General features: G+C 53.8%; 1 protein-coding gene across 1 annotated transcript in view; it reads right to left on the reverse strand.

The window, feature by feature from the left end:
* SMAD6 (SMAD family member 6) overlaps positions 1–8,383 on the reverse strand; it is a 40,090-nt gene extending 31,707 nt beyond the window's left edge. The window contains exons 1-3 of the mRNA XM_061446578.1: positions 6,901–8,383; positions 4,715–4,771; positions 2,583–2,660 (exon numbers count right to left, since the gene is read on the reverse strand). Of these exons, the coding sequence (XP_061302562.1) occupies positions 2,583–2,660; positions 4,715–4,771; positions 6,901–7,690 (925 nt within the window). The 5' untranslated portion in view covers positions 7,691–8,383. The remainder of the gene's footprint in view (positions 1–2,582; positions 2,661–4,714; positions 4,772–6,900) is intronic.
* Positions 8,384–13,478: the final 5,095 nt, after the last annotated feature.

Here is a 13,478-nt window from a genome sequence, read left to right on the forward strand (position 1 = left end):
CAGGGACGCCGGCTCCGGCCAAGGCTCTGCCAGCACCCGGGGGCTGGCACAACCCCGGCCAGGGGAAGGCATGGGCTCAAAGTACAGCTCCCACCACAGGTTTTCTCCACCTCTGCTCCCCAGGTGTACATGGCTGCAGGAATAGGCCATGAGGAAGATATCGAGCCCCTCTTTAGGCTCCTGCAAGCCTCAATGTGACATTGCCCGAGCTTGGAAGAGGGGAACTCAGGGATCAAACACCTCCAAGTGCTTCTCCCACCCATCCAAAGCCATTGCACATCACTGGGAAATGAGCAGCATCCCCAGTCTGAGAGAAATGCTGTGGCTGGACACTGATCCTCATTCATGACCCAGATCCTTTGAACCTCAGATGAAGAGGACTCTGGGGTATCATCCCTCAATCCGGTTCACGACACCAAAGGTTGCATCTGCACAACCATTCACAGCGTGTACTTCCAGTTAACACTGACTGCCACTCCAAATCTCACAGAGAGCATGCTAGCTCATGGAAGAGTTTCTCCTATTTAGGAGCAGTATTATAACCATGAAAAGGTCAACTTCAAAAAGAGGGCTTTTCTTTTTAATTCATCCATACGACAGAGGTGATCTTTCGACTCCATGCTTAAACTTCCTGTTTAGAAGTTCATCAAGTAAACAAGTAACAGTAGAAGAATGGTTCTCTTTGTTATCCCAAATTGAATTTTGTGGTTTTAGTAGGAAAAGCCTTTTTGATGATCAAAGCCGAAGCAATAAATAACAGTGGCTTGATGCTAGATCCAAAACGTACTTATTTTTGGAACGGGAGTTAAATGCACATTGAGTGCTCACAAGAAGAGGCTGGGAAGACCGCGTGCTTTGGGTATCATTTATGCAGGCCTACATTTCAAGCAGACCTATTAAATAAGTTGAAATGGAGAATAAACAAGCTGAAATGTGGCAGATAGACTGGAGCCTGAGTGGGTTTTTTTCCTCTTAGCTCCTTGTGATGACAAGTATGGGTTAACTGCAGCAAGGCTCTTACCCTCTTTCAGCAATCATGAGCACTGGGGAAAAATAAATCACAGAGCCCCAGACTCTTATTAGAAGTTACACCATTGGAAACTACACAGGGGGAGAGGAGGATCCGATTTCAGCCCAATCTCAGTCACGTGTTATCATTATATTGTTCAAGAAAAAGTTAAAATCCCTCTTCTATTCCAGAAAACCCACCAGATGTCCCATAAAGGACTCGGCTGCGAGAGAAGCGAACCCATTACATCCTCAGGAACCCCGGTTTTCCATCTTGGCTGCTGTAATTAATGGCAATTATCAAGTTACAATAAAAGCCATGGGCATGGGGAGCTTTACGGACGTGTATCCAGCCAGAGGAACGTTTGTTAGGAATTGCAAACACTTATTCATTATAGCACAACCCTGAATGATCCAGCTCCTGGCTATCAATTGTTCCCCTGCTACGGACACTTGGCAGCACAACAAAAGCAAGGCGGGTCGGCACACTGGATTCAGCACACGGCGGCAGGGGGACCTTAAAGGAGAAGAAGGAAAAATCCCAGGAGGAAGCACCACCATACTATGACACTGCAGTGCCATGTCGTTTAAAAGCTCTTTAAAGTGCTGTGGAGTCGGGATCAGCTTAAAACATCCCAAGGAAGTCACAAGTCTCGCCAAACCAGCCATAAACTCTTGCAGGCAGGTAATGACAAGGGATGACAATAATGAAGCCATAGCTAACGGATCAGTACCCCAAGGGTCCCCTCCACCATCATCAACTTATCATCTCCCAGAGAGCAGCAAATCCCATCCTTGGGCTTAGCAATCCAGCAACTCAGCACTGACAGGTCCAACTCTTACCCCATCACACAGCCCACCTCAGCCACTGAAGGAGGCACATGGGGCTTCACTGAGGATGTGCATCTCCATCTTAGGTCTCAGACCATTAACCAGGTCATTTCTTGCATAGAAATTAAACGTGGTCCTACAGACAAGTCCCTCCTGCCCCCCATGCAGCCAGCCCCCAGCCTGGGATGAGACCCCAGGGGAGAAAGAAGTGAAAGGATCAGCACAGCCAAAGCCCAAAGCCAAGCAAATGAAAGCCCCAACTCTACCTGCTCAGATATAAAATCACCCTAGGCCTCATAGAGCACCATTAAATGAATGAAAGGCTGCAGGGGTGGGGCAGAGCAAAAATCAGAACCTAATTAAGCAAAGCTTTGTTCAGGAGCTTCAATGGCACTGTAGCTGAGAGCCCTGCTCGTGAAAGCAGGGCCAGGACCCAACAGGTAATGCAAGAACCACCACAAAGCAGCATCTCCATGCCACCACATGTCTAAGTGGCTTCCACAGGGGACACACATGGCTCAATGGTCACCTCCCAGATGTCCCAACACACTCGTCCCATGAACAGCATCTTATCACAAGCCACAGGGCACAGATGTCTCTGAAGGATCAACTCAAATCACTGCTATTTCTTTCCCTTCTTTTCACACCAAGAATATAAACCAACAGCAGTACCACAACCCTGTATCTTGTCCCATTATCCAGCCCCAGCCATGAGTTCCCCAGGGCAGACCATGTGTGCCAACCTGAGAAGTCTCCGGGCGTGACGTTGGGCGAGTTTGTAGCCTCTGTTTCAGTGTAAGACAACGTGGAATCTGATAGATCTGGAAGGAAAAGGGAAAACAATAAAGGCACTTTTAGTCCTCCTGCGTTTCCAAGTGCTGCGTGAGCACCCGGGGCTCTTCAGCTTCCCACCACCTCCCCAGGAGGAATTCTCCACCGGGCCAGAAAGCAGTGATTAACTTCGTACCTCTACCACGCAAATGCAAACTTCGAGTTGCTTCGACCACAAAAATAACTGCAGTTAAGTTGATCAAACAAGTAGGAACTTGGTGCTTACTGGGTAAAGTTACATTAAGCCTCTAAACAGCTCCTAGTTACTATACTTAATTATCACCATTAAAATTCTTGAAGCTGTTTATTCTTGCTTCCTTCCTTCCTTCCTCTTTGCTGAAGCGAAGGAAACTTTGTTTTAACAAGTTAAGAGTCTTTGTTATTCTCTCTTGCTTACACCCCTCTAATTAAGTGCTCAACTGTTTGCTCACAGATTAACTATTATTTTTCCAATCCAACAAGCCAGTGAAGCAAATTTCAGTCCCTGGTTGTTGTTTTAAGAAAGTCACGTGTCACTCGCTATCACCTCTCCCTGCAGCACAAGCAGTTTCTAAAGGGAATTAACTTGGAAGGGGGAGCACAGGGAGGGACAATGCCTTTTTTTTTTGCCTCCACACTGAACAAAATACCCAAAGAAAGCTTTGCTCTGCAGGAAATTGTGGTCCCTGCCCTGTCCCACAGGCTGGCTGCGGTGGTGAAAGAGCTGGTCCCTTGCAATAGGAGCGTGCACAGTGGGTGCATGAGCGGCTGCAGGCAGCTCCAGGCCAGGCAGGGAAGGGACTCACCTTTGGCACTGGGCAGCTCCTGCCTTCCCCAAGGGCTGGGTGGGACAGGCAGGTACTGCGCTGTCCGTTCCTACCTCCCTGCCCGTCTCCTCTCCATCCCTGCCTGATGGCGAGCGAAAGCGGCTCACCTTGGTCATTACCTGCCCTGTAAATCAGAGCCACTGACTATGGGATGAAGGGAGAAACCCCACACTTCAGATGTGGCCATGTCTGCACCAATCCTGGCAAGACACCCAAAAGGGATGTGGGATTCCTCCCTTCATAGAATCGTTAGGGTTGGAAAGGACCTTAAGATCATCCAGTTCCAACCCCCTGCCATGGGCAGGAACACCTCACACTAAACCGTACCACCCAAGGCCTCGTCCAACCTGGTCTTGAACACTGCCAAGGATGGAGCATTCACAACCTCCCTGGGCAACCCATTCCAGTGCCTCACCACCCTCACAGGAAAGAATTTCCTCCTTAGATCCAATCTAAACTTCCCCTGTTTACGTTTTAATCTGTTACCCCTTGTCCTGTCACTACAGTCCCTAATGAAGAGTCCCTCCCCAGAATCCCTATAGGCCCCTTTCAGATACTTCCTCCTTCATCTTCCCGCTTACTTGGGCAAGAAGTGGGTGCTGAGAAGGGTTGGTCAGGATGCAGTGATGCCAATTCACAACATGCACACGCACCATGTAGCCCAGGATCCAAGGCTGATTTGCCATGCTCTCTGGGAGCCTTCCCTTCATGCCTACCCAAGCAAGCCACTTTCCCTAGCTTTCATTTTAAGTAACACTTATAATTCCCCATGAAAAGTGAAACATCACTTGGAAATTATACAGCGCTGAGTTTCAAAGAGTTCACGTCTCATTTTAATAAGCAGAGGAAGGGTAATAGCTGGTTCCTCAGGGTGCAGCCAAGGCTGCATGGAAATGGCACCCAGGAGCTCCCACTCCCCCTGCGCCCAATCATCCCGCAGATTACCCACGCAGACAAAACATCATGTCTGCAAACCTTTCATTACAGCTTCATTAAAAATAGAGCTTCGTGTTATTTTGGAAGATCTGCATGTGTCTACATGGCAATTTGAGCTGATAAACCCACATCCATTTACTCCTTAAACCCGTCAGCTGATGCTTGCTCACAAATAATGAGCAGCCATAAAACCCTGACTTGTTGGCTTCTGCCTGCTGTGCCACGTAGGGATGTCTTAGGAGCAACACCAGGGCTGCGCCATGAAAGAGGTGCCGGGAGATCAAAAGAGACAAAACACGTACCCAGTGGCTTTTGCTCATCGTTAGGAGACAGCCGAGAGTAGGGAGGCGGTGGAGACTCTGGAAAACAAAACTTAATGTTAGTGCTGTGCTCAGCTTGTCAATGAAAGCCTGGCGCTTTCTCTGTCAGGGTAGGAGCTCTTCCAAGGTTGTAAACACCCAGTGGAAGGAAACCCACTTGGAAGCAACTCAAAGCCAAGAATTTTGCAAATCTTCGAAGAATGGGGGGGTCCACCTTGACCTTTCAAAGGGGGGTTTACTACTGGAAGTGCTGTGGTTCTCCCCTGCACCCCCTGCCCTGTCTCCCTGCATGGGCCCCCACAACCTGAAGCACACAAAATGGCACGGGGCTCCCAAAGAATGATGCTTACATCATCTGCTCTGGGAGCTGACCCTCCAACCACAGTTTAAACACACACAGGCTTCACAGAAGCTCCCCAAACACACTACAAGGACTGAAATAAGGTGTTGGGTGGTAAAAAGTTGCTCCTCTCTTGGTACATGAAGCCTGACGCCAGGGACCAGACTGACTTCAGCCAATCCAAGTAACTCCGGTCCATCCCAAGGAACCCCTTGGCACTCAAGGGGCTCAGAAGCAGAGGCCAGACCCCCCATGACCCTCCTCCCCTTGACCTCCACCCACCTCCACCCTCCTCCCAAGCACACACTCAGCTTTAAGTAGCAGCACATCAGCAGTCATGGACTTAAAGTTAAGCAAGCCCTTCGAAGTGTTCTGGTCATCTAACAAGCCCTTGCTGCTCTTGTAAAGAGTCAAGGCCATACAAAAGGCTGACTAAGGTCCTCCATCAACTTCATGCTCCGGTTAGAGTTTTTTTTCCTTCTGAATTATGGTGGTGACGCGTTTCTTTAATTACAACCTGCTAAAATTGAGGACTGCAGCCGGCTGGGCTGTACCATGGCACCAGCACTGAGCACACACTGACTTCACTGAGCAGTCAATGCCATCACCTTGACCCCAGCTTACTGGAACAAGGGTGTGCTCCTCAGTTCCCACACACCAAAAGCACTCAGCCCAACTCGGGTTAGCTCACCAAGAACCACCTCAGCATCATCCATGTGATGACTCTGGGATGGCCTGTGGTCATTTATGGCTTCCAAGAAAAGGTTCCTCATCCCCCATAACCGAGCAAGCTGCCCAGCATCAAGATGCTCTTCTCACAAGGCCCTTAAGAGCTTCCCAATAGAAAAAAAACATAAGGGTGCCAATGTCCCAATCTGGATATAACATCCCAACCTGTGCCATGCACAGTGGGCCAGTGCCATGTTACAGCCAGTCCCGCTGCCACGGGGAAACAACCCTAAGCACCGAGGCATTTTCACACCGTTCAGCTGCATCGCCTGCACGAACACGGATGGTTTTCAAAGCGAGCCACACAAACACTTGTGGAAAAGGGCATCAAGGGCTTTCTCGGGCCCCCTCCACCATCCCCAGCGCCCCGCAGGCGCGGACGAGACCCTGGCACCGGCACCCGCTATCAAAACGATAAAGAGCCACTCGATAAAGCTCTGCTCCTACTACTTCCTGCGCACAGCAGCCCTGCACCGCTGGGAAAACCACCACGGCGGCAGGAAAGGAGCTGGGAAAACTCTGCCCATCTTCAAAACACACGCAGGGCTCCTCCAAACGCTCTACACCAACCGGAGCAAAAAAAGAGCTGCTTCCAGCCTCTAAGCGAGCTCCGGGAGAAGCACGCCCAGCACAGAAGTTTCTTTGAGAGAAGTGATGCAAAGCGTGGCAGGAGGCCGGATTGCAAAACAAGTAATAATAAATAATAATCAATCCGAGGTTTTGCCAAGAAAGGGACCGTCAGCAGGTCGCTGCTGTAAAGCACTGCCCAAGGAACGCATGTGCTCCGGGTCCCGGCGCTTCCACGCTAGTTCGGGCCATCCCCCGCGGCCCCCTCAGGCCCCGTTCCGAGCGGCAGCAGCCAGGCTGGCGCCGGCAGGATGCGAACGGCCCGTTATGGCCCCTCCTGCACCTCAACAGCAGAGGAACCTCCGCGGGACGGGGAGGAAAAGGGGCTCTTTAAGCAGGAGTGGGAACTGGGGAGGGGGAGAATGCCATCCCGGAGCCAAGAGCATCCCCAGGGTTCAAATAAGCCGAGGAAGGGGCCAGATGCCCCAAATCACGGGGGAGGGAAGGTCCCCGACTCCGCTCCGCTCCTCACCTGGCCCACAGAGGCGGCTGAAGTGGTAGGGGTTGCAGCAGACGGTGGGTCCGTCGGCAACGCCGAAGCTCTGGCACTCGCAGAGGGGTTTCAGCTCGGCGGGGTGCTGCAGGTCGGGCCATCGGAAGAGTTTCCCCAGGAAGAGGTGGGGGGGAGCCGCATGTCCCCCCAGGCGCAGCTCCGTGCGGGCCACCAGCACGCAGCCGCTGGGCATGCCCCCGCGGGACTCCACCGCCTCCAGCAGGCTGTCCAGCGAGCGCTCCTTCAGCCGCTTCAGCAGCGAGTAGGTGACGGCCTTCAGCTCCTGCTCCAGCAGCACCAGCCGCGACCGCGCCTCCCGGCCCCGCCGCTCCGGGGAGCCGCCGTCGGCCGCGCCATCGGGGCTGGGGTGGCCGCCGACGGTGTCTGTGTCCGGGGGCTGGGGGCCGCCCGGCTCCCGCTCCTTGAAGAGGCAGCAGGTCACGGTCCGACCGTCGCTCTCCGGCGCCCGCCGCGGGCTCGCCCCGCCGGCGCCGTCCCGCCGCGGTGGGGAGCGGAGCCGGGCCCCGCGCCGCTCCGCCATGGGGTCCCCGCGGGGCGCCGCCTCGCCCCGCCGCTCCTCCGCCTCCCGCAGCAGGCTGCGCGCTACCGCGCGGATCTCCGACGAAGGGTTTTTCTCCGGGATTTTACAGCTACCGGTGGCTCCGAGGTCGTGGCCGCTCCTGGCGCTCCCATCTCCGCCGTCCCTGTCCGGAATGACGCGGCTCCTCCAAAGTCGCCGCACCAGCCCTGAGCGTTTGGACCTGAACATACGACACGCGGGCGGCCGGGGGTCGCGTCGCTCTCCGCCGCTTCCCCCCCCCCCCCTCCGCGGGGCTCCTCGCTCCGCCGCCGGCTCTATCTCATCTCAGACCCGCCGCCCTCGCAGCCTGCCCGCACTTCCCGGCGCCGCCGTTTCCCCGCGGCCCTTCCCAGCGAATCGCCGACGGCCCGCGGCGGGGGCCGCACCATGGGGGAAGGCGGCGGGGGAGGGAGCGCAGCGCGGGCATAGACGGTGCCGCCGGGGTTGCGCCGATGCCCGCGGGCGGTGCGGGGCCGCTCGGGCTCGGGCGCGCCGCGCCGTGCCCTACATCGGCTGCCAACGCGGGGACGGGGCCGGGGGGGAGCCCGGGGCAGCGCTCGGCTGCGCCCCGCGGCTGCTCCACCGTACAAGGTGGGAGCTGGGAGAAGATGGGTGGAAGCGGCGCCGGGTTCCGCGCTCGGAGCTGCCGGTTCCGTTCGGCCGAAAAATCGTTCAAAAAACAGAAAAATTATTTAAAAAAAATAAAAGGTAAAAAATGATCAAAAGCAGCAAAAGGGCGAGACCCGCGCGCGGCCGCTGCCCGCGCACACGCGGGGTCCCTCTGCCCGCTCCCGCTCTCCTTCCAGCTCCGCTCCCGCCGGGTCCCTGCGCACGGCTCCCGCCGGCGCGCCCGCTCGCGCCCGCCCCCCCGCCCTCCGCTGGCTTTTGTGTGGCTGACGGGGGGGGGGTGGGGGGTGTGTGTGGGTGAAAAGGGGGGTGGCGGGGAAGAGGGAGGGAGGGGGGGGGGGACGCGCGCGCGCGCGCGCTCGCGGGGCCCCTTCGCGAGCGGCGGCGGGATTGGCTGCCGCCCATCATGTGCCAGTCTAGACACTTTGGCGGCTCCGCGCGGCACCGGGCGTTGCGCAAACACCGCATCGGGTTTCCGAGCTCTTAAAGGAACACGAGCCCCGCTGCACGAACACACACACACACACACACACACACCCGTCACCAACCGCCCTTCCCTCTCTCCCTCCCTTCTTCCCTCCCTCCCATCAGCGGGGACCGGGGATGGCAGGAGGAGGAAGCGGGGGGGCCTGTGTCCCGCCGCGGCCCCCAGCCCCGAGGAAAGTAGGTCAGGGCGGCGCGCCGGCAGCGCAGGGGTTAAAGCCGCTCCCCCCCGCCGGAGCCGCCGCGGCGGGACACACCCCCGCGATGTATCAACTTGTCCGCCGCGGCAAAAGTTCAGGCCCGGCGCGCACCTATTGGTCCGCCGCAGCGTGACGTCATGGCAGCGCCACAGCCTATTGGTCCGGACGCCGAGCCGGCACCGCCCACCCCCTCAAGCGCCTCCCGGCGCGGCGTGCCCGTGAATGAAAGACATTCCGCGGGCCGCGCGGCGCAGGGTCCTTGTGCCCGCCCTGTGCCCCGGCCGCGGCCTCGGGGGATGGGGGGGGGGGTTGGGGCAGGACGGACGGGCGGCTGCAGCGGCGGGGCAAGGCCGCCGGCAGCGGGAGGGTGGAAGCGAGGGCCCCGGAGGTAGGGGAGGGCCGACGGGGAGGCACGGCGCCGCCTCCCGCCCCACGCGGCCGGGTGGGAACGGCGGCGGCGCGGAGGGAGGGAGGAGGGTGCCCCTGTGGGAGATGCGGGTGGGGATGGGACCCTCCCCCCCGTTAATTAAAAACTGAATGAAATACCGTAAAAAAGCGATTCTTCTTGCGGGGTTCAGGCGAGGAGGTCCCACGGGCACAGCAGCCTTTGGCCGTGGCAGGGACACGCTCCGGAGGCACCGGCCGCAGGGCTCGATCCTGGGGGATCGGGGGTTACATTCCCCTCGCTCGTGGAAAGCAGCGTGGTGTGGGTCAGTGGGAACCTGGAATAGCAAGCGATGGAGCTTTGTCTGGGGGCTCAGCCCGGGAACCCACGGGGAATTGTCAGTGATGAGTGAAAATGAATCTCAGCAATTATTTCCCTGCAGCTGATCAGCAGGGAAAAAAACACCCCCAAAAATAAACCAATAAAAGTATTTCAACCAAGAAACTGCAGTCAGACCTGGATGTTCATCGTTTTCCTTGTATCTTTGCATAGCCAAAGGTTGATGTCCACATTTCCCCAAACCTGCAGGAAAACACCCAATACACTTGGTTAAGTTAGTGCATTTTTTTACAGCCAACTTCATTCACGTGCATCAACTACGTAAGGGATGGCAAAATACCCCGTTTAAAACCTGTATGTGGGACCCAGTGGTGTTTGCACCAACATAAAGGTAACACATCCATAGGTCTTTGACTTCAGGGTTACTTCTGCCCTTAACTGACCAAAGCTCCTTTTCCCTTGCCCTTTCTGCAGTAAAAGCAGGTGATGTTATTTGGGCACTGGCTCACTTTGGGTGGAAATGATGTTCGTCATGGCCCTGTGCTCTCAGTGACCTGCAGAGCAGCTACAGTTTGCACCTACATCACCATTATCACCATTTAGAGCTATTTACAAAAGTCAGCCAATGTCTCACTGTGTTAGGAAGATCCTTATAGCTTCTTTTTGCATTAGGGAATGAACACAAGTTAAGTTGAAAGTCATGGAAGGGCTGAAAATAAAGATTCTCAGACATGGAAGCAGGAATTAGGATTTCCTGGATCTTGGACCCAGGCAGGATCCCTGCCCATCCCTAGGCTGCTCCAGAGAAGTTCCAAAGCTTGTTTAATATCCACATTGATCAATATGCCCTGCATGACCCCAGCATTTACCCCTTAAATGCAGCTGACGCTTTTCTTTCCAATATCATATTTACACACTGCCAGCCAAATTACAGTATGTCACAAATGTGCAATTACCCACATTTAAATACACATAAATATAGCACTGTTTAAACTAAGGATAGGTTATTATTTCAACGTCTTACTGCTTATCCAACACTATATAATCATAGTGCGTGTAGCATGGCATGAAGAACAATGGAGCTTTCATGGAATGCCGACCATCTCTGCGGGCACAGGTATGTGATGGAGAAGCCCTGATTTCCCCCTCCAGTGCCACCCATTCCAGCTCCTGCAACAAGAGCACATTGTTCCTTGCACTAACGTGGGCAAGGAAAACAAAACACTCAATTGTACTTGTCATAATGCACATATAATTTTTAGTAATGTCAGTTATTAAAGGATTTCTAGTAATTAACAGCAATGTGCTCTTTCACTGTCTCTTTTTCCCCCACCTCTTTTTCTTTGCTTGTAATAACAAACATTCCTGGGAGATGCTCTGGAACACATCCTATAGGACTTGGCACAAAAGCTAGGGAGAAGCTTTTGAAAGCCTGCCAGGCTTATCTGACATGGATCTCCCAGGTACTATATAAAGCCAAACCCTCTTGGGTCTGAGAGGATGGTGGGTGGCCGAAAGGGCATCAGCACCAGTCTCGTTCCAGAGCCAATCTATGGCTGGGGGTTGCCATCGTGTCCATGCCTGTGGGGTCTGAGGCATCAGCAGGCACTGGGTTTTCAGTAAGGAAAACTAATCTTATAATAATTTTCAGCTTTATTTTATCTCTAGTATTTTATACATTTCCGGTCAAAGAGAGGGATGCAGAGGTTAAAGCCCAAAATGAATAATGGCCATTTAAATAATGCTTTGATGGCTCGATTTGTAGATTATTTAAACGCTTTGAAAATGGGGTTGAACTGGGAATCCCACTGTGGGGCAGTGAGGGTTGGGGACACTGCACCCCCATGTCACAGCCTGGGGACAGGGACATGGAGTGTATGAGCCCCACCAGAGAAACCACAACGGAACTGCTGCGCCAGAGCGAGGGGTTCTGCCAAGAACTAAACCGCCTCATAAAATCAGGCTGGTTTTGCTGGAAGCTGATTTTGAAAGGAACCAGAGAAAAAAGGTTTTGACAACATCAGAATGTCCCATTTCCTTTGTTTTAATGACATGGCCGTGATTTTCCAGTTCAAACCGACTTTTCATTTTACCCTTGCAAATGTTATATTCTGTGTGGTAACACACTGTGATAGGACCTTGGCCTGTCTTCAAAATGGAAAGAGCTAAAATCAGAACAAGGCATTCTGATAAGTCCAAAGTTGTTAAAAAAATAGATGTTTGAAGAATTTTCCTTCATGGGGAATTTCACAACCGCTGGGCTCTGTGCTCCCAGAGCTTGGCACCATGAAATCCTTGATGCAGAGTATGTGATCCACCCCACCACCTCAGTGTCTGCCTCCATCCCGGGTGGGCTGCAGCTACAGCAAAGCCCATCCCAGCTCCTCAGGGCTCCTGTTGTAGCCATCCTTTGCCACCACTCCTAGGACACGTGTCAGGGGAACACACTGTGGGTTGTTTCACATCACCGTACACTGTTAAGACCTGGTGTTTGCTACCTCCATGTGTTTTCCAGTTGGCAATAAATGCAGTGTGTAGATGGCTCCGAGATAGCCTGAGGTCAGTGGTTTGCACAGACTGCTCTGAGTTGTGTGCGTGCTCCCGTGCAGCTTTTGCCTGCATCCCAATGGGGAGCAGAGCAGCCCCTCATCTCCTGGGACACCTCTGTATGACCTTCCTCCCTGCCAGGAGATGCCCACATCAATGCATTTATATCCCAGCACAGCGATCCGGAGGGCTTTGCACTGGCAAAGTTTGTGTTGGCACCTTTCCTCCAAGTGGGATGAAAGTTTTGCCATCCAGCGATCCCAGCCAAATCCCCACTGGATCTGGTGGCACCGCGGCGCGTGCTGCGTTTGCTGCCTAGGTCCAGCCTGTCCCACAGGGCCTGGGGGGTGAACTGCGGCCACAGCAGCCAAATTGCTCAGGGACAAAAAGAAATTAAATATCCTCCAACATTTATCAGAATCACAAAGGGGATGGGTCGAAAAAGGGACAAAATCCAATGGGAATTCACCAAAACCCGCATTTCACTGGACCTGAAATTAATGTTAATGGGTTAATGGAAACTCCACAAGGCAAAAACTGCAGGAGTTTCCAGGCTTTTCAAGGCCCTTCCCACCAGTATCTGCTGTGGGTGGGGACAAGCTGACTCACAGTTTCCAGGGCTGTAGTAACATTTCAACACCCCAGTGCTCCAGCCTTGGGGACTGATGGCAAAGAGCACAATCCCAGCAGAATGGTTGGGAAGGATTTTTGACAATGTGTTTTCTTGTGTCAGAAAATGCCTGTTTGGTAAAGCCAAAACTTTGTGGAAGTCATTTGCTACCAAAAAAAAAACAAAAAAAAACCAAACAAAGTGCCGCTTGGAAAGGTTGCCTGGGCCCAAGCCTGGATTTCTAGTCAAACCCAAGGAGGTACATTCATCTCCCAACAGGTCCTCAGCAGTGGGTGATGGCACCCATCCATAGTGGTCCCTGCTGCAGGAAAGGCCCCTTGCTTGGAGCAGGGACATGGACTCTTGAATCCCAGGAGAAGACTCAGCTCTATGGGTGGTTGCAGCCTCATTTCTCTCTCGGATGCAGCTTTATAAGTCATTGTTATTTGGGGAGAAAAAGCCCAGATGAGATGGAGATGGATGCTGGAGATGAGCGCACCCATCTGAGATATGGCGTCTTGGGTTCAATTCCCTGGTTTGGGTCAGGATGAACAGGGACTGAACCACAAGTCAGGCCAGTCCACAAGACCAGGACTATCCCCTGTATTATTCCCCACTGAGCACACTGGATTACACCAACAACTGCTGAGAACTGCTGCTGGCTCAGGAGGTTGGTATCAGTGAGGGAAGAGCAGCCACTGGCCACTGCCAGTCCTGTGCCCAGTAGCTACGAGTTGGCTTTGTTGGCTGGATGCTCAGTGAAACATTGCTGATTGATAGTTCCAG

Source organism: Pezoporus flaviventris, unplaced genomic scaffold, assembly GCF_033815535.1.
Source record: "Pezoporus flaviventris isolate CSIRO_AGI_PZ_B2104156 unplaced genomic scaffold, CSIRO_AGI_Pfla_v1 ptg000006l, whole genome shotgun sequence".
Lineage (NCBI taxonomy): Eukaryota > Metazoa > Chordata > Aves > Psittaciformes > Psittacidae > Pezoporus > Pezoporus flaviventris.